The following is a 20,329-nucleotide window of genomic DNA, read 5'->3' on the forward strand; positions in this document are numbered from 1 at the left end:
ATGCAGCTGGGGAATTAGGATAAAATGGAGGCTGCGTCCTCTGGAAAATCGAGACCCCACAGGGGAATGCCCTGTGGGGGACTACGGCGGGTCCGTGGACCCCTTGATTGAGGGTGTGGAGGAATGGCTGAGTGAAAAAGGGCATGACTTGATTACAATGAGCAACCCAGTCTTTGATAGGGATGAAAGCCCGGAGGAGGCTGTGAACTGTCCTTGAGAAACAGAAGTATGAAGAAGTAGCTACATGATAAGTAAGTGATAAGCGGTACTGCCTCCGGGAGATAGAGAAACATCTGCTGCGCGTGGACAAGAGGTCCGCACTAATTGTGTGAGCGCTCTAGGCGCGTGAACAGAGACTGTAAGCCAATCGTATAATTGTTGCTAGCGCGTGCTCTGCTTGTCTGTCTTTATATACTCTGTGTGAACTTGAATAAAGTGAGAACGACCATACTCATATTGAGACTCATCGTTACTCCGGGTCCGTCTCCCACTCCGACATCTGGTAGCAGAGGATGCACAGAGATCCATAGCTCAGCAGGACTGAGTTATCCGAGTCTGCGGTAAGCAGCTAGAGGAGGGGAGTGGGAAACCACGGCTGGGAGAAGTGCTGCTCGGGCACAAAGGTGGGAGCAGACAACGGTGCGAGGTGGCCTCTCGCCTCCCAGGCGCAGTGATGCAAGTAGAAGCTGCGGCCACGCTACTCGCTGGAATCCTCTCTAAGAGAGGGAATGAAGTACCGGCGAAACTGTTGATAAAGTTAATTAAATTAGGACAGCGATGGGGTCATTTTTCTGACACACCTATGCTGTTTTCTGTTTCGGAATGGCAAGAATTTGGAGGGACGATGTGGCAAAAAACAATCGAGGGGGATGAAAAAGAGGAGAAAGAGATAAAAGCCGTCCGTGGGTTGTGGCATACTGTGTTAGAGACTTTAAAAGCGATGAAAGCGGAGCGGGAAGTAGCCTGTGCAGCTGCTCAAATGTTAGGTCCAGGAGCGGCCGCCTTAAAACCTGAAAGTAAGCCTGGACCTATTGCGCGCTTCTTTGGGCTGCCCGCGGTAAAGGGAATGACCGGGACTGTGTGTAAAACTGTTGCTGAAATTCGAGCTAATGAGGACTCTGACCCTCCTGAGAAAAGTAAAGACTTGCCGCTGAACCCCTTGCAAAACTCGGGAAAAGCGGAAGTGACCGATGCGAAACCAGAACAGAAAAGTAATGCAAATGCGGAAGCGTCTCCTCAGAAAACTCCGATAGGGGAGGGGCCTGAAACGTCTACTGATCTCATCGATTTGGGAGGAGCAGCGTGTCGCCCTCCGCCCACAGCACCGCCTCCAGCAACTCCGCCTGCCTTGTATCCACCGCTACCCCCCTCCAGTGACTCGTCTGGTCCGCCAACTCCACCCCCGGACAAGAGTCGTAAACTGTCCACAGACAAACTGCTACAGACAGTTTTAAGGCGGCTCGACGAGTTAGATTTACGTGTGGCGAGCAAGGATGATAACATGCCTCCATGGCTAGTGAATCACTCAACACCTCCGAGAACTGCACGCTGGAATGGCATTATTAGAGACGCTATACTAGAAGGACAGTGGGGAACAGCCGCTAGTTTGGGCGGAACTCCACCTCTCGCGTGTCCCGTTGTACATGTAAACAATACTGGCAAATGGGAACCACATGATTGGAAAATTTTACAACAAGCTCGCACCACCATCTCAACTTATGGAGTAAAATCTGAGGCTACCCGACAAATTGTCAGCTGGATTTTTTCTGCTGATCTGATGTGTCCATATGATTGTCGTAACCTAATGAGACTGTTGCTTACTCCAACACAATATTTGTTGTGGGAATCCTCCTGGCAACAACAAGCTATGAATGAAGCATCTCAAAGACAAGGGGAGGGAGACCCCCTCCGTGGAGTCACGGCAGAGATGTTCACAGGGCACGGAAAATTTAGTGACTTGGAAGTACAATTGACGTTTCCAGCAAACCTATTACAGCGATCGGCGCAACTTGCCCTAGAGGCATTTCTCGGCCTCCCAGGTTCTACTATTCCGTCATTTGGTACCATGATGCAAGGAACTACAGAAAAATATAGTAACTTTGTTGACCGACTGTGGGAAGCAATCATGAATCACCCTGATTTAGATGACAGCGGTAAACAACAGATGTTCAAAGTATTGGATTTTGACAATGCCAATAAGACCACCAAGCAAATTCTAGTCAGTCTACCAAAAGGAGCAGGCATTGAAGAAATGTTATTGAGAGTAGAAAGGACTGAAGCTCAAAAACAAAGCACCATGGTCCATCACAGACTCCAAGATTCGACCACAAAAAACTGAGCTTGCAACTCAATTGCGCACACTGACTGATGTCCAAACCCTGCTTGGAGACATTCAATGGGTGCGGAACTGTGTTGGTATCTCCAATACTGACATTGCACCCTTAACAGAATTATTGAGAAGCAATCATCCAGCCGACGGCGTTACTCTGACGGCGACACAGCAAGCAGCACTACAACAAATTGCACAAAAACTGCAATCGACGTGGTCATCTCGACGCATTTTAATGTTGCCAGTGTCTCTGATAATATGTAATGGGAAAGATTCACCATATTCAGTCATTTGTCAATGGCAAAACAAAAAGGGGGAACTTGCTACTCCCTTCTCCTTCTTTGGTGATGCCACTGACAAATGCAAAGGGAAGGTAACAAAAGAGAATGTGTTCAATGTCTTAGAATGGGTATTCTTAAGTGTACAACCAAAAACGAGCATTCAAACGCGAACTGAAGCAGTAGGTGAATTGATACGAAAAGGAAGATCACGAATCATAGAAATCAGTGGTAAAGAACCAGAGGATATTAGCATACCTGTTAACGCTGTAGATTTAGAATGGTGGCTGCGTAATGACGCTGCCATGCAAGAAGCCTTGTTAGGCTACAGTGGGAGAGTGCATTCACAACAGCCACAAGGGAAATTATGGCAAGTTCTAAAAAGAAATCAGTGGCTAGAAAGACCCAAGGTACGGAGAGACCCATTGTCAGATGGTATCACTGTGTATACAGATGCAGGCAAACGCTTGCGGCGTGCAGCCTGTGTTTGGCAGGAAAAGGGTCAATGGTGTCAGCATATCATAGAGGGACAACCTCGAGATTCCCTTCAAACATTGGAACTAACCGCAGTAGTTTGGGCCTTGAACAATTGGCTAAGCACTCCCTTGAATGTAGTAACAGACTCATTATATGTGGCTGGAATAGTGCCACGCCTGGAAGACGCTCTACTTAGAGAGACAGCTAATCCTAGGCTGGGAATTTTATTTATTCGGTTGCGATCTGTACTTGACCAAAGAACAGCTGCCTGTTGTGTTATCCATATTCGTAGTCATCAGCTAGACCTTGGACTAGGCCAGGGCAATCAACTTGCTGACAGCCTGGTTAGTCCAGTGTGTCATGTGCCTCCTATGGATAAATTTCAACAAGCTAGGCAGAGTCATGAGAATTTTCACCAAAATGCAAAAGGGCTAAAAAGACAATTTAATTTAACAGAAAATGAGGCTCGAGGCATTATCCAAGCCTGCCCAAAATGTGGGAGCCATGGCCCAGGAATAGGGTTAGGAGTGAACCCAAAAGGATTAAAAGAGTTAGAGTTGTGGCAGATGGATGTCACACATATCCCAGAGTTTGGTCGCTTGAAGTATGTACATGTGACCATTGATACATTTTCAAAAATGATCTGGGCAACCACATTGCCCGGAGAAAAGGCACATCATGTATGTAAACGCTTGCTTGCTTTGCTGTATTAGGAGTGCCTGAATGCATTAAAACTGATAATGGGCCTGCTTATGTTAGTCAAAAGGTTAGAAAGTTCTTGTTAAGATGGGGAGTTGATCACACGACAGGGATCCCACATTCGCCTATGGGACAAGGATTAGTGGAACGCACTCATCAAGTATTGAAGGACTATCTAGGTAAACAAAAGGGAGTAGAGACAGATGCTCAGCAAAGGCTACATCGTGTGCTCTTTACGTTGAACTTTCTCTGTCTCATGGGTGATCGAGAGGAACCGCCAGTGATGATTCACCATCAAAACCTTAAGTTCAATAGTACAACAATACTCCCGCAACTCAAAGTGATGTATAGAGATCCAGTCTCTGGAATTTGGTTGGGACCTGTTCCTGTTATATTTAATGGTCGAGGTTATATGTGTGTCTCCACAGATTGCGGTCCAGTGTGGGTGCCTAGTCGAGCTGTAAAACCTGCTCTGACTCGACATGATCCGCCTGACAACCAAGATGTTCAAGATCCTGACCCTGGGGATATTGATCCCGGCGGTAATGACCCTCCACAAGATTGAACCTAGGGAAAACATGTGGGTTACCTGGGCGAATAAGACAGGACAACAAGCCTTTTGTCTATAGCTTGCCTCTGCTACAGAGCCTTTTCGGACATGTTTGATAGGAGTGCCTGGTTTTAAGGTAGAAGACTTTAGCAAGTATAGTAAGCAGAACTGTATTAATTCTCAGAGTGTTAGTAATTGTAGTGCCACGCTCCTTAATAGCCTGAATGTTACGCTGCCTTGGGACCCTCAAGAATTAGAACTGTTAGGATCAATGAGAATTGGAAATGCCTCCCAGAACTGGACTCAAACCTGCATATTTTTTGGAGGACCTGCCTTTACTGGCGTAAATTATTATCGATCATTTAATTGGACGGGGTGGACAAACGTCACTCCAAAAGCAAACTACTATGACTATAGATATAAAGGTGCATTTTGTGGCACAAATGACACATCAAAACAAGGACTGGGAGCCCTTGGGGTTGGAACAAAAGGGGAACAGCAAATTTGGAACAATGGCACCCCAAAAGCCTTGCCGCCAAACGTGTTTTTGATATGTGGTGACAGGGCATGGCAGGGAATTCCGAAAAATGCGATAGGTGGTCCATGTTATCTTGGCAAATTAACGTTGTTAGCCCCAAATCAAAACTGGTGGAAAAATGTGACCAAGGGAGAAAATGCCGCACGTACAAAACGGGCGGTCACGGGTCTCCCACCAAATTGCAATGATGAAGTTACCTTACTCAATCCCACTGAGAGAGTGTTTTTATCCTTGTTTGTACCTGGGGCAGCAGCAGGCAGAGCTTTGAAGGAGATAGGACGGTTAGCTTGTTGGGCTGAAAAACAAGCTAAAGTCACCACTGAGGTAATAGAAACTCTGTTAGGAGATCAAAATAGCTTACGCCACGCAATTTTGCAGAATAGAGCCGCAATTGACTTTTTGCTATTAGCTCAAGGTCATGGTTGCGAGGATTTTGAAGGCATGTGCTATATGAATTTGTCCGATCACAGCGAATCAATTCATAAACAGTTGCAGTGGTTAAAAGAGCATGCAAACAAAATTCATCAAAACCATGGGTTTTTAGATGGGTGGCTGACTAACTTGTTTGGGAATATGCCACAATGGTTAGTAGGCTTGCTTGTTGAAGGCTTGCGCATTATAATAACTCTTGTGATTATAGGTCTATGCTTATGTTTAGTGCTTAGTTGTATTAAGAGAGCTATGTTAAAAGTAGTAAACCAAGCCTGGATTGCTCAAAAACAAAAAGGGGGAATTGTGGAGGAATGGCTGAGTGAAAAAGGGCATGACTTGATTACAATGAGCAACCCAGTCTTTGATAGGGATGAGAGCCCGGAGGAGGCTGTGAACTGTCCTTGAGAAACAGAAGTATGAAGAAGTAGCTACATGATAAGTAAGTGATAAGCGGTACTGCCTCCGGGAGATAGAGAAACATCTGCTGCGCGTGGACAAGAGGTCCGCACTAATTGTGTGAGCGCTCTAGGCGCGTGAACAGAGACTGTAAGCCAATCGTATAATTGTTGCTAGCGCGTGCTCTGCTTGTCTGTCTTTATATACTCTGTGTGAACTTGAATAAAGTGAGAACGACCATACTCATATTGAGACTCATCGTTACTCCGGGTCCGTCTCCCACTCCGACATGAGGGTATGGAGTCAGGAATTGACCTTGCAGATATTGAAGTATATCCTTGAGAAAGAAGGGAGTAGAAAACATCCTGAGAAGTAAACAACTTTAAGGACCCAGCTGGAGACTGACAAGATAAGGAGTAGCTTTGATGTTTGCAAAAGTTAACCAATGATATATTGTTATGACAATATGTAACCAATAGTAAAAGAACACGTGTTAAGAAAGAGTATATAAGAAAGTACGTGTGGCAATAAAGGTGACTGTTACAGTTACTGCTTGAACTTCAGAAGAGTGTTGTCCGTGTCGTTTGTCCGTCTCAACAGCGACAATGCCCCAGTGGACTCTCCCTTTATTCGAATAAAATCTTTGCAGGATGTCCTGGTTTGAGGCCCAGCTAAAAAGGTAAAATTACTGAACAGAAAATTAGTTCTGTTTTACCTCAAACCAGGACACGGGACTCCTCTGTCTCCTTTGTGAACATCGACCTCTGGCCACGGGATTTTCTGCACATCTTGTTACTAATATATTTATGGAAATTCTTTTTATTGTTCTTAACATCCAAGGCCAGATTAAGTTCTAGTTGGGCTTTGGTCTTTCTAATCTTTTCCCTGCATAGCCTTACAACAACTTTGTAGTGTTCCTGAGTGGCCTGCCCCGTTTTCCAAAGGCCATAAACTCTCCTTTTTTCCCTGAGTTGTGACCATATCTCTTTGTTCAGCCAGGCCGGTCTTTTCCCCAGTCTTTTCCCCCTAATAAATAATCCATTCAAAGTAATTCACACATAACAATATGAATTCAAAGTAATTCACACATAACAATAGTCAGAAAATTGCCAACAACAGTTTTCTTTACAGCACCTCAGTGCCAGATGAAATAATAACTAGAAACATCTAGAGAAAGTATGATGCCAGCAAACCTCTGAAAGATTGCTGTGAGAGGGTAATCACCAAGCAAGTCTAAAACAATCATACTTTCTTCCACTGTTGGGAAGTCACTTCAGTGTCGTTCCTAATGCAACTGTCTAAATTTCTGTTCTCAGAAGTTCAGATCATGAGAATTAACATCAACAACAATGCTTTTTCTTATAATCAAACCAAAGAACTGAATCAACAATAAAAAACTTAGCACAGAAGCATTAAAAATGGTGTATTGGGCATAACTGGTAGCAGGGGGCTGCAGGGGTGCTCTGTGTGGGAAGAAGCCATGAACTGCCCTGTCCTAATCACAGCTAGTTCCAGCCAGCTCTGCAACGGATATGAACAATCCACCTTGTGTCAAAACTTCAACCAGTCAGAGGAGCACATAGCACCTCTGCTCAAACATATTTAAGAAAGAGCAGCAGCTACTAGAGGCAGGAGATGGCATGTGAGGATGCACTAAAGGAGACACAAAAGGAAAGATGTGAGGAGGCACAAAAAGGAGAGGTGAGAGGAGACACAGGAGGACACACATGAGAAAAAACGTGAAGAGACATATTTGGAGAAATGAAACAGGGACACATGGAAGGGGACATTGTTGAGGATATGGCTGGAGATGCACTCTTGGAAGGAGGTGCTCCATGCCGAAGGAGGTTCCTCTGAGAGGACTGCAGCCCATGGATAAGTCACACTGGAGCAGGGACACCCCAAAAGGGACTGTGGCCTGTAGAATACTCACTCTGGAGCAAAGAAAATGAGTAAGAAATAAGCAGCAAAAACAAACCAGTATGCACTGACCCCAACTTCCTGTGCTGCCTGTTGCCTTGCCGAAGGGATTGGGAGGGACTGAGTGTAATGCATGGCCAAAAAAAAGGGAAGTTACCGAACCAATATCCCCAACTCCCCAAAATATATCCCTCCACTGGGGATATGAGAGTCCTGCTTTTATATTCTGCACATATTAACACACACAAGCTATGCTACACTGTATAAGTTATTAATTGAGTGGGGCAAGATAAGTAGATGACACAAATGAAAATATATGCCATCTTGTATATCTACCAAGTCCAGTGAAGTTGATAAAGAAAGTACCCAAAGATATCTAGATACTAAAGAGTCTCCAGAGATGAAAGAAAGGAGAAAACTTAGTACTCTACCGTATAACAGAGAATTATTCTTTTCCACTGATACCAATAGATGGGTAAGAAATACTGACACTGATGAATAACATTACAGTAAAGAAAAAAAAACACCACACCATGAAGAAAAAGATAACTTATGTAAGTAATAATCTATGGCACTTCTATCTGCTAGAAACATCACAAGCTACACATTTTTAGTCAGACAGCCCACTCGTATCCAGTCCATAATCATTTTGCTTTGTCTCAAACCTTTACTCTTCACTTTTAAAGTATTACATTCCCTAGAAGAATCAACAGTTTTGATGGTATACAGGCATATTAATTTTACTGCATTTCTTCCCTGTTTTAATCAGAGGGAATGGTAGCCTTCACATTTGAAGGTTCAAGTGAAGTCTACATCATTAGGAATAAAAAAGTATTTCAGCTCCAAAATGAAGGCTGATATTTTCAGATAAAATAAACTTAGCCCTGGAGAATCCAATTCATTAGTACTTTAACCTGAATTTCAAAGATGATGCTTTTAAGATAAAAATAAGTGTCCTTCAGGATTTTTATTTAGTGACACCTGTATCTGTAGGTAAAAATGCTTTTGCTTGCTTGCATCATGTTTATACTATATTTTATCATGTTCTTCTGAAGGTGTCAGTAACTCCCTCTAAGTACCCTTTTCCACAGTCTCTTTCAGTAGCTTTATTACAGAGAAGTTCTGCTACATGGTTTCATGCAGATGGTCCTCATACAGTTGGGATAACATCTTATCCTAAAAAAAAATAAATATCGAAACCAACATACTTTCAAGATCAAAGGAGCTCCTGATCCTTCCTAGCCAGTTAACACAATGGATGGCTGTTCTATCATCTGATGAGCAAGTGATTTTCTTCCACTACTTCTTTCATTGCCAACAAATTTTATGGTTCTTTCTCTCAACTAAGAATCCTTCTGAAACTGCCCCTCACCATAAACTACTGTCCTAGTCTTGTTTTTGTTTCTACAATAACCTGCCTTGATAAGCACCTAGTAGACCATTTCCATGATGATGGAAGTAAAGAAAAGGAAAGAATAGGAAGTTTAGACTTCTCAACTGAGTTGTAATATTAGCCGTGTTCTACAGAAATATGCCTAGATCACTGGATCAGTGCAGGAAATTAACAAGCCCAACATCCTCAGACTTCTATCCAATGCTATGCCTGATTCATGTTCATTAATAACTAAACTCATCCCTTTTTTGGAATTCTCACTGAAGAGATTAATCTGCTTTTCTGACTTTTATAAAAATGGATTTATTATCGTAGTAGGCTGACCCCAACCAGCCAAGCACCCACACAGCCACTTGTTTACTCTCCCCTCTCCCAGCAGGACAGGGGAGAGTAAAGGAAGAACAAAAATGAGAAAACTCGTGAGTCAGGATAATGACAATATAATAAGAGAAGGAAAGAGGGGATAAGAAAAAAAAAATAACAATGCAAAAGGAGTCTCCTGCTACCTCCTGACACCCTGCCTGTGACCAACATCAGCAGTGTAGGCAGGATGCTGCCCATATTCCATGTAAGGTATGATTCTCTGAAATCACACTGCCATTGGTGGAGCCAAGGGGCTGTGTGAGTTTTACTTGCATCCAAAAGGCATTTGCATGATTGGCTGTTGCTGCCAGATGACCCAGACAGCAAGTATCCCTGGCAGTCCACTGGAGCCATGGCATCGCTTATGATCCTGTGTTTGCTATCAGTGATTGGGTGAGTCACCATATGGGTGCGTCATTTCTCCTCTTTCTTACTGTCTCAATAAAACTTTGTTTTATAACACGTTGTCAGACTCCATTACTGTTCAGACCACATTAAGTAAATTTTTTGTCCGTCTTTTGTTTCCTTTCCCCAATGCAATTAATGTTATCAGCCTCAAGGAACACATATTGGTGGAGGACCTTAAATAAGAGGCAGCTGTACTGAGTGACACCCCCTCTAACCCCCTCCCCCCAAAAAAAATTTCAGGAAACATCATTTACAGAAGTAGGATCCTTTCTGTAGTACCTGTTTGAATTGAAGTAGGAAAATGGAGAACTTGACTAGTTTCAATTTTGTTTTTCAAACTGTTAACAGCAATGAATGCTTTCTCTTTGTATTCTCTAGAATGGCTTTGTGTATTAGCTCTCTATCAGTTTTTTAAACCAACTATTTGGACCAAACATAGTGACCACATCTATGTGCCCACCTTCCACATTCAGAGACACAGCTGTCTATTGTGTTTGCTACCCTTGACAGCTACATCAAGGATCCACTGGAGGTATCCACTACTACTACAAAAAGAGAACCAATCACATTTTTCCTTCGAAATCATGCATACCTTATCATTGGTTTAGGATTCTAAGATTAACTTGTTGCTTCAATTCCTTTGCTCCAAAGCTTTTCTCAATAGAAATACAGTCCAGGTTATTGTTAAATCCCTATATGAGAATCAATATCTTCATTACATAAGCACGCAAAGTGGTAAATCTGAATTAGAGTTGACATGAGTTAAGATTGCCAAAGAGTAATTTTGTTAGGCTCAAATTATTGCATGAGACAGCACAAGACTTGCAATTGCTTAGCTGATCTTTACTTAAACTTCTCTGGACACACTGACAAAGTCAAGCTAACATTCAGTATCAATGTGACAACTGCTAAGGGAAAAATAAAATTCAAGTGCTGCTACAGAAACACAATATTCACATGATACATACTTTTCTTTTTAAGAAATCACTTGAAATCACAGTTGAAAACAGTACCTCAGAGTAGATTTCCTTGCTTACTTGGGGGAGGGGGAGCACAGCATCCCAAATCACCAGTAACAGATTAAAAGTTAAAAATACTATCAGTAAGATTATTGAGGTCTGTTATTCAAGCTTTATTTTGCTATACAATCAAGGCACAGTTGTTTTTTTTAGATCCCAATTCTGACCAGTCCTTGAACTAGACAGTTTTAAAAAGCTAACAAAAGATCAATGACACTTATCAACTGCTGACATGTCATGAAGTAAATGGGAATTGCACTCTATGAGGAAAACTGCACAAGTTGATGACTGATAAACATCCAAACTCAGTATGCCACAATCATGTTTTTCTCTATTCTTTCTTCAACAAAGAATTTACAGACAATTTTCATAAAAATCTTGACTTTTTACAGAATTTACTAAGCTTACTTGCCATCTATGTGATAAACTTCTCTTCTACTTTAGCAGGTAAGAGAGGAAGAATTTTACAATCTTGAAGAAAGAAACAGCATCCAATTTCTTATTAGATTTGTAACACTGATAGCATATTCTTAAGTTTTCTGAAATGTGACTATTTTAAATGTTCAATTATAACTACCAATTCTATCTTTTGTCTTCTTTTATGTCAACACAAAATACTTAAATATTTTCATTTATTCTAAAGCAGCCAGTACTGCTGACGTTATTTGCAATTGCAAAGATTCCCTTAAAGCTCTATAAAGCTCTATTCCCTCTATAAAGAGGACAGCATTTATTATTTTTATAAATAATTGATGCCTCATTTTCTTTACAGGAGAAGTTATGTGAGAAATCTCCAGATGACCGTATTTGTTCTTTCAGCAAAATAACTGTTTCTTCAGAACTTCTATTAAAAAATCCATCTTTTTTCCACTACTAAGCTATTGGACTCATTTGGGCTTCCCACAACAGATATGTTTCTCTCTTACCTGAAACTTCTTCTAATGAAAGGTTAAAAAAAACTCTTTCTGAAAACAGGTAATTCTATATTAACTACTTATTAACTACTATATTAACTACAATATATTAACTACTATGCTTATCTATAGTCCCTCAGGAGTCAAAACACTGCACAGTGTCAAGTTTAGACAGCTAATACACTTGAACATAAGCATTTCAGGATGATCCAGGGAACTACAGGCCTGTCAGTCTGACCTCAGTACCTGGGAAAGTCATGGAACAGATCATCCTGAGTGCCATAATGCAGCACATGAAGGACAACCAGGTGATCAGGCCCAGTCAGCATGGGTTCATGAGAGGCAGGTCCTGCTTGACAAACCTGATCTCCTTCTATGACAGTGACCTGCTTGGTGGATAAGGGAAAGGCTGTGGATGTTGTTTACCTGGACTTCAGTAAGGCCTTTGATATGGTTACCCACAGCATTCTCCTGGAGAAACTGGCTGCCCACGGCTTGGATGGGAGTACTCTCCACTGGGTTAAAAACCGGCTGGAGGACCGGGCCCAGAGAGTGGTGGTGAATGGAGTTAAATCCAGTTGGCGGCCAGTCATGAGTGGTGTCCCCCAGGGCTCGGTATTGGGGCCAGTTCTCTTTAACATCTTTATCAATGATCTGGACGAGGGGATTGAGTGCACCTCCAGTAAGTTTGCAGATGACACCAAGTTAGGTGGGAGTGTTGATCTGCTTGAGGGTAGGAAGGCTTTGCAGAGGGATCTGGACAGGCTGGATCGATGGGCTGAGGCCAATGGGATGAGGTTCAACAAGGCCAAGTGCTGGGTCCTGCACTTGGGTCACAACAATCCCATGCAGCACTACAGGCTTGGGGAAGAGTGGCTAAAGAGCTGCCTGTCAGAAAAGGACCTAGGGGTGTTGGTCGACTGTCGGCTGAACATGAGCCAGCAGTGTGCCCAGGTAGCCAAGAAGGCCAACAGCATCTTGGCCTGTATCAGGAACAATGTGGTGAGTAGGACTCGGGAAGTGATCGTCCCCCTGTACTCGGCACTGGTGAGGCCCCACCTCGAGTACTGTGTCCAGTTTTGGGCCCCTTACCACAAAAAAGACATTGAGGTGCTGGAGTGGGTCCAGAGAAGGGCAACAAAGCTGGTGAGGGGTCTGGAGAGTAAGTCTTATGAGGAAAGGCTGAGGGAGCTGGGGTTGTTTAGTCTGGAGAAAAGGAGGCTGAGGGGGGACCTTATCGCTCTCTACAACTACCTGAAAGGAGGGTGTAGAGAGGCGGGGGTCAGTCTCTTCTCCCAAGTCACAGGCGATAGGACAAGAGGAAATGGCCTCAAGCTGCGCCAGGGAAGGTTCATACTGGATATTAGGAAAAATTTTTACACTGAAAGGGTTATTATGCACTGGAATGGGCTGCCCAGGGAAGCGGTTGAGTCACCATCCCTGGAGGTATTCAAAAGACGGGTTGATATAGTGCTTAGAGATATGGTTTAGTAATGTGGGGGGGTTTTTGTTGTTGTTTTTTTTGTTTTGGTTTGGTTTTTTTTTATCAGAGTTAGGTTGATGGTTGGACTAGATGATCTTAAAGGTCCCTTCCAACCTAGACAATTCTATGATTCTATTCTCAAATTCAGATAGTATACAGAAATATCCTAGACTATATACTGGCATGCTGGTTTTAATCAAAATTTATTATTATCCAGCATAATAGTGATTTTCCCTTTCCTTTAATTGAAGAATGTAATGTCCTTGCATACCACTAAAATTACATTATCAAAACAAAGCCATTCAGCTTATAGAATCATAGAATAGTTAAGATTGGAAGAGGCCCCTCAAAATCATGCTCAGAACAGGGGCAGCTACAGCAAGGGAAGCTCGCTAGGCAACCAGTTCCAATGTTTAAATCACCCTCACAGTAAAAAGTTATTTTCTAATCTTTAAATGGAATTTCCTTGTATTCCAATTTTTGTATTTCAGTTTGTGCCCATTGCCTCCTCTCCTGTCAGTGGGTATCACCGAGAAGAGTCTGGATACCTCATCTTCACTGTTTCTTGTCTGTGTCTGGAAATGGTTTCCAGGACTAGCTGCTCCAGCACCTTCCCAGGGATCGAGGTGAGGCTGATTGGCCTGTTGTTCCCTGGGTCTCCCTTCTTGAAAGCAGGGGTGACATTTGCTTTCCTCCAGTCCTCAGGAACTTCTCCCAATCACCACAACCTTTCAAAGACCAATAGAGAGTGGCCTTGCAATGATATTGACCAGCTCCATTAGCACTCATGGGTGCATCCCATCAGGTCCCATGGACTTGTGTGCGTTCAACTTGTTTAAATGTTCTCTAACCTAATCCTCCTCCACCAAGGACAAGTCGTCTTTGCTCCAGATTTTCCCTCTGGTTTCAATAGCCGTGATTCCTGAAGGCTGGTCTTGCCAGGAAAGACTGAGGTGAAGGTGGCATTGAGTACCTCAGCCTTTTCTATGCCATTTAGCATCAAGTCCCCTGCCCCATTCAGCAGTGGCCCCATGTTTTTCCTAGACTCCCTTTTAGTGTTCATGTACTTGTAGAATCCTTTCTTGTTACCCTTCACGTGCCTTGCCAGATTCAACTCCAGATGGGCTTTGGCTTTCCTAACCCCATCCCTGAACACTCAGTGACTCTGTATTCCTCCTGGGTCTCCTTTCCCTGCTACCACTTCTTATGCTTGAGTTTAGTCAGGAGCTCCTTGTTCATCCATGCAGGCCTCCTGCCACCTTTCCTTGATTTCCTCCTTGTTGGGATGGACAATTCTTTAGCTTGGAGGAGGTGATTCTTGAAAAAAAAAAAAATCAATGAGCTCTCCTAGACCCCTCTTCTCTCCAGGGTCTTATTCCATGGAATTCTTCCAAGCAGATCCCTGAAGAGGTCAAAATCTGCTCTCCCGAAGTCCAGGACTGTGATGCTGCTTTTTGTCTTGCTCCCTTCTCACAGAAGTTTTATTGTTTGATCCAGATTCCCCATGCTGCCCTGCTAATACAACTAAGACATGACCTGGAAAGACTAATTCCAGTTTCAGAGTTATTTTTGATGCCTGTTTGGTATTTGCACTCCCCTCTAACACTCATAAAAATAATAGCAAAAGTGCGAGCAGTAACACTGACAATTTTAGCAGCTTCATCTTTTCTATCTACTGCAATTCTAACATGTGATAGTGTACTATAACTTCAAACACTGCCCCAAGCTAATAACTTACCTTGCACTGTCTTCAAATGTTTAAGATTAAATTTAAGTTTTGTGAACATATAAACTCAGTTTTAACCCAATTTACTTTTCAATAAAATTAGCACTAGATAAACATCTTGTCCAAATACTATTTTTTTTAGGCTTATATTAACTGCTGTTAAAATAACTATCTGAAAGTTGGAGAAAAAAGTAGTACCCATATTCCAGATTAAAAGCACTGGCTAAACATAGTTTAGTTGAGTACTTACTGAATACTGGTCAAATTTGAAATAAGAAAATATACTCAAATTCAGACAAATGTACAAGTGATAAACTTGTGCACCAAAAATCACGAAACAAATTTGTTCTTACATCTTTTGGAGCACCTGAGCCATCACAACCCCATTCGTTAAGTCTTCCACAGTCTGGCATGGTGTTTCAATGTTAAATGTCTGGATCTGAAGAGGAAGGGGAAAAAAAGAAGTTATTTTCTTCTTTTACTTTTGAAAACCTTTTGGTGCTTATTTTATTTGCTATTGTTACTTAGAATTAAAAAAGTACACATTTATTGTATGGGTAGAGAGGTAGAAAGTTTTAGATTGAATGGCAATCAGTAAAAAACTGGAGACATTGCTTAATAACTTTATTTTTGCAACCAAAAACATTGCAAACTCAACTACACTCAACTATAGCATATTTCTAACAAAGGGGTTTCTGAAAGCATTTTTAACACACTGAAAAAAGTTAGAAATCAATGAGACGTGTTCTCCCATTTAAGCATTCTGAAAAACCCACTTTCTCAATGTAATGTACATAAGAGAACTGGTTAAAAACAAAACAAACCCAAACAAACAAAAATAAAAACCAAAAGAAAACAATACTACACTGATGACTCAAAGTTCCTACATGTTCAATAACAGACATTAAGGGCTGTATACAGAATAGTTTCTGGTCTGTAAATGAAGGTTAAGGTACAAGATGCAAGCACTGCTAATTCAGAAGCATGGAAAGGGAATTTCAAGGATCTTGTATATAGATGATGACCTGGGGCCTGATGGGATGCACCCACGAGTGCTGAGGGAGCTGGCAGATATCACTGCAAGGCCACTCTCAAAAATCTTTGATCCATCATGGTGACCGGGAGAGGTGCCTGAGGACTGGAGGAAAGCAAATGTCACTCCTATGTTCAAGAAGGGCAGGAAGGAAGACCTAGGAAACTACAGGCTGGTCAGCTGTGCCTCCATCCCTGGGAAGGTGATGGAGCAGCTAATCCTGGAAACCATTTCCAGGCACATTAAAGACATAAAAATCATCAAGAGTAGTCAGCATGACTTCAGGGAATTTATATAACAAAAAAACAATAGAGCAATTGTAATGATAAAATGAAAATACAGTATACAGTAGGTAATTTTTGAATAGCCTGAGCCTCAATCAACACTTCTTTCTGACCTTTCATCTATGTAATCATACTTTGAAATAATTTGTCTAAATTCCTTTTCTTATTCTCTTTAAAAAAAAGATTATTGGCAATTGCAATTGGTTAATTGCAAATATATGACTTTGTTTATGCACATTCACCTTTTTTAGGACACATACATACATACCTCACCAAGCAGTGATGAATTTCAGAAACATCACAGAAAAAAACTGCCTTTTAAAACCAAAAACATGTCATAGAACAAAATATTGAGAACAGAGTTTACAAGAGGTGAACCACTAGTTTACCCTTCGGAGCATCAAATTCTAAAAACCTATATCTCTACTTGCCCAGTGTCAAAATAATATAATATCTATGTCAAATAATATAATTGTATAAATGCATTCTCAAAAAAAACCCCAGAACCAGTGTTGGTCTTCTACAAGGCTCTTGAGGAAATGTAGATAACAACATAACCCAAAGAATAATACCACTGTGGGGCAGTCTGTGAGGCTTCTTCCTGGCAACAAGGCCTGGATAACAACCACTGATAAGATAGGGATGTGAGTGTAACAGTGGGTGTGAATAGGACACCCACAACTGTCTGAGAGGGCATTTGCTCCAAACTGATAACAATGAAGAGGATGATGACCATCAGATGAATTAAACAGTAACCAGGGAATTACAAAAGAGACTTGGCAGGAAGCAGGGGGTGGGGCATGATGTCATCTTAAAAATGAAGTAGAAAAGAAGCAGTAAAATTTTACAAATGTGGAAAAAGAAATGGCAACAGAGAAACAGTGAAACTGGGTTTGATGCTGCCAAAAAGTGGCCCTGCTGGCATCGCAATCTCTACCTAGGCCTAGCAAAGCAGCCTCCTCCCTCACGAGTAGCCTGCATCCAGCTACTGGGCCAGCAGTACAGGGTGCACCAAGTAGGGGTCCACCCCTCAGGGGTGCAAAGGTGACCTCTTGGGGGGGCATGTGCATTAGTAGATTGTAGGGAGCAGCATGGGCACACCTAAAGCTGCAGAACCCGCATGTTCCACATGAAGGCTGTGCAAGTAGGGTAACCCACACTACCATAAGGGGAGGTGTGCTTGTTACCCTACACTGTCTTGGAGGGGAGGGGTGTGTGTGCATGTGATTGTTTAGGAGTAGCAACAGAAGCATATTTAGAAATATGTAGGTGTTTATTAACATTTTGTAGATGTTTAATATTGTGGTTTATCTGTTGTATTATTGATATGGTTTCTGAATGTATAGTTCAATCATTGCTGTTTGATCAGGTATTGTTAATAAATCAATAAAAAACTTTGATCCTAATTTGATTTAATTTGTGAGTTGAAAAGTTTTTCCCTGCAACAATCCACAAAGTTTAATCGGACAAAAATAATGCAACTATTCTCTAAAAGCAGACATTGGTTTATGTGGCAGAATAGCATTCAAACCCATGAGGAAAACCATTGTTATCACAGATGAAGACTGTCAGATTACTGGAAAACTGAACAGCACCAGAAAAGTATACCCCATTTAACCCCTATTTAAACAATGCTTGACATGCAAAGGTGTATAGTTTTTTATTTGACAGCATAAGGCAAAACAAAGTCCTTTAACTTCTTGGATAGGGTTTGGAGAAGAAAGCTTAGAAAACTAGTAGTTCAGATTTAAACACATTTCAAACATTATGTTTAAAAGCATAGATGAACACAGATAACAGTTGTGCCCCTGCAGAATAAAGAAGTCATTTGAAGCCCAGAACTCCACCTTCTTGCAGGTATAGCTTAGATGAAAAGCACCATCTTTATTGACAGATGGAATAAAGAACTCTTCCCCCAAAGGTATTGTGGTGGGTTAACCTTGGCTAAGGGCCAAATGCTCACCCAGCCACTCACTCCCCCTCCTCAGCAGGACACAGGGAGAAACTAGGATGAGAAAGCTCATGGGTTGAGATAGAGACAAGGAAATTGCTTACCGATTACGATCATAGGCAAAACAGACTCAAATTGGGGAAAATTAATGTAATTTATTGCCAATTAAAATAGATTCAGGTTGTGAGAAACAAAGAAAAACATTAAAACACCACCTTTCCTCCCCCCTTTCTCATGCCCAGCTTTACTTCTTCATTCCAGACTCCTCCTCCTCCCCAAGCAGCACAGTACATAACAGTTTCTCTCTGCCGCTCCTTCCCTCTCACGCTTTTTCCCATAATAAAGCTAAGAATACCTTTTTGCCCGTGTCAAACAACGTCCCTCAAAGCTTTATCTTATGTAACCCTAGAACAGAAGAAGGACTATGCCCCATTAAATGATCTGCAATGCTGAAATATGCAAAATACAGACTTTAATTTCCCAAATCTTCTTATACACCAGAAACATAAACAGCGTGAATACACACTTGCTGTCCAACTCAGATATCTAAATTCAGTTCCCAGTCAGTCTTAGCTCCCAACAGTCAATGAGACCTTCACAAAGAATGTACAGTACTAGTCAGAAGCTTAGTTAGATGGCACAAATAATACCCATGAGCTCCTTGATGCAGATATGATATCACTCTCAAAAGAAAAAATTAAATCCTACAACTTTGTGATTGGTGATAAATTGTTGTAGTAAAATTGATATTAACTAGAAAAATGAAATGTAAAATGTAATCGAAGCAACCAAAGGAACCTGCCGTTGCTGCTAAAAGTCCTCTATACAGCCCCAACATTAATTATAGAGAAATGGTAACTAGACATGATTAATTTAAGACTGAATTAAGGAACTAACTATTAGACAATGTAGCTTTGTTAATAAGAAGGATATTTCTGTTGATGCTGTGAAAGCCGAAATCAGGACTCAATAGTCGGGATGACTATTAAGCAGGTATTCTTTATTGCAGCGCTGGACGCACAGGGGATCGCTCCTCCAAATGTGCACTCCGAAAGCTATTAGTTACACAGCTTATATACAAGTTAAACATACATATTCAATATTCTTTCGAGAACTCATTATCATACGTTGCCACCCACTCCCACATGCGTATTTCAGTCTCTTGGTGGTCTTCAAAGACCTCTGGTGGTCGTTTACTTCATCCATTCCTCTTCATCACTGTGTCCTTTTGGTGAACTGCAGTCATCTACTTCTCTATTCTTGCTGACAAAGCTGCAAGGCTGGTTTAGGCTGGTCAGGCTTTGGTGGTCTTGACACATCCTGTACTCAGAGATAAGTTCCTCTTGAAAGATAACGACGTGCTGACCTATACAATGGCTAGTTGTAAACGTGCTTAGGCCCCTGTTTGCATTTAGCCAAGGTAGAAAAACAAAGACTCACAGTATTTGCTAACTCATTGTTTATGCTAAGAATGGCTTAGTTGTGTCAAGCAAACCTTCAAGCCATACTCAGCCCTATTCCTTAATTCACTGTCAAGAGAATGATGAACTGTAGGCCTGGTCAGCAAACCGAGAAAACCACCTGGAACTGCCAAGATTAGAGGAGAAGTAGGTAAAAGGTAATTTTGGCAGGGGGAGATCACGACCACTGACTCGTTGACCACCTACCCAAATGATACCACCTACTCAAAAGAGAACAATGGAAGAAGAAGACAGAGTCTGTGTGCTAATTTACATAGGAAGCAAAGGAATATTGATCAATCATTAAAGAGACTATCAATGAAAATGTATTAATTGTTAGAATATGTAATAATTAGTGTATAAAAAGGGAAATTTTTTAAAATAAGGTGCTCTCCCTTGGGATGAGCACCCTATTTCTGTGCATTAATGGAATAAACTTTGAAATACCTCTGCTCTGTGTGCTATTGGCTTGCACACCAGGTAAAGAACCCAGATTCGGAACAACACAATGACTAGAATAAAAAGGCTTATCTAGTCTGCAATCCTGTCATTCACAAGAAACCAAAACAGGCGCTTAAAGTATAGGCTACACTGGAGACACACAAAGACCAAAAGTACTATAGCATAAAAAGTAAGGAAGTAACTAAGAGGAAAGGAAAAAACATAGCCTAACTAG

The 20,329-nt window shown here is 41.7% G+C and overlaps 1 protein-coding gene across 1 annotated transcript in view; it reads right to left on the bottom strand.

Annotated features, from left to right (window-relative positions):
- The window catches only part of LOC141476645 (protein Hook homolog 3-like), a 170,604-nt gene that overhangs the window by 143,998 nt on the left and 6,277 nt on the right, over positions 1 to 20,329 (bottom strand). The window contains exon 2 of the mRNA XM_074165428.1: positions 15,279 to 15,364. Within this exon, the coding sequence (XP_074021529.1) occupies positions 15,279 to 15,364 (86 nt within the window). The remainder of the gene's footprint in view (positions 1 to 15,278; positions 15,365 to 20,329) is intronic.

Source organism: Numenius arquata, chromosome W (assembly GCF_964106895.1).
Source record: "Numenius arquata chromosome W, bNumArq3.hap1.1, whole genome shotgun sequence".
NCBI lineage: Eukaryota > Metazoa > Chordata > Aves > Charadriiformes > Scolopacidae > Numenius > Numenius arquata.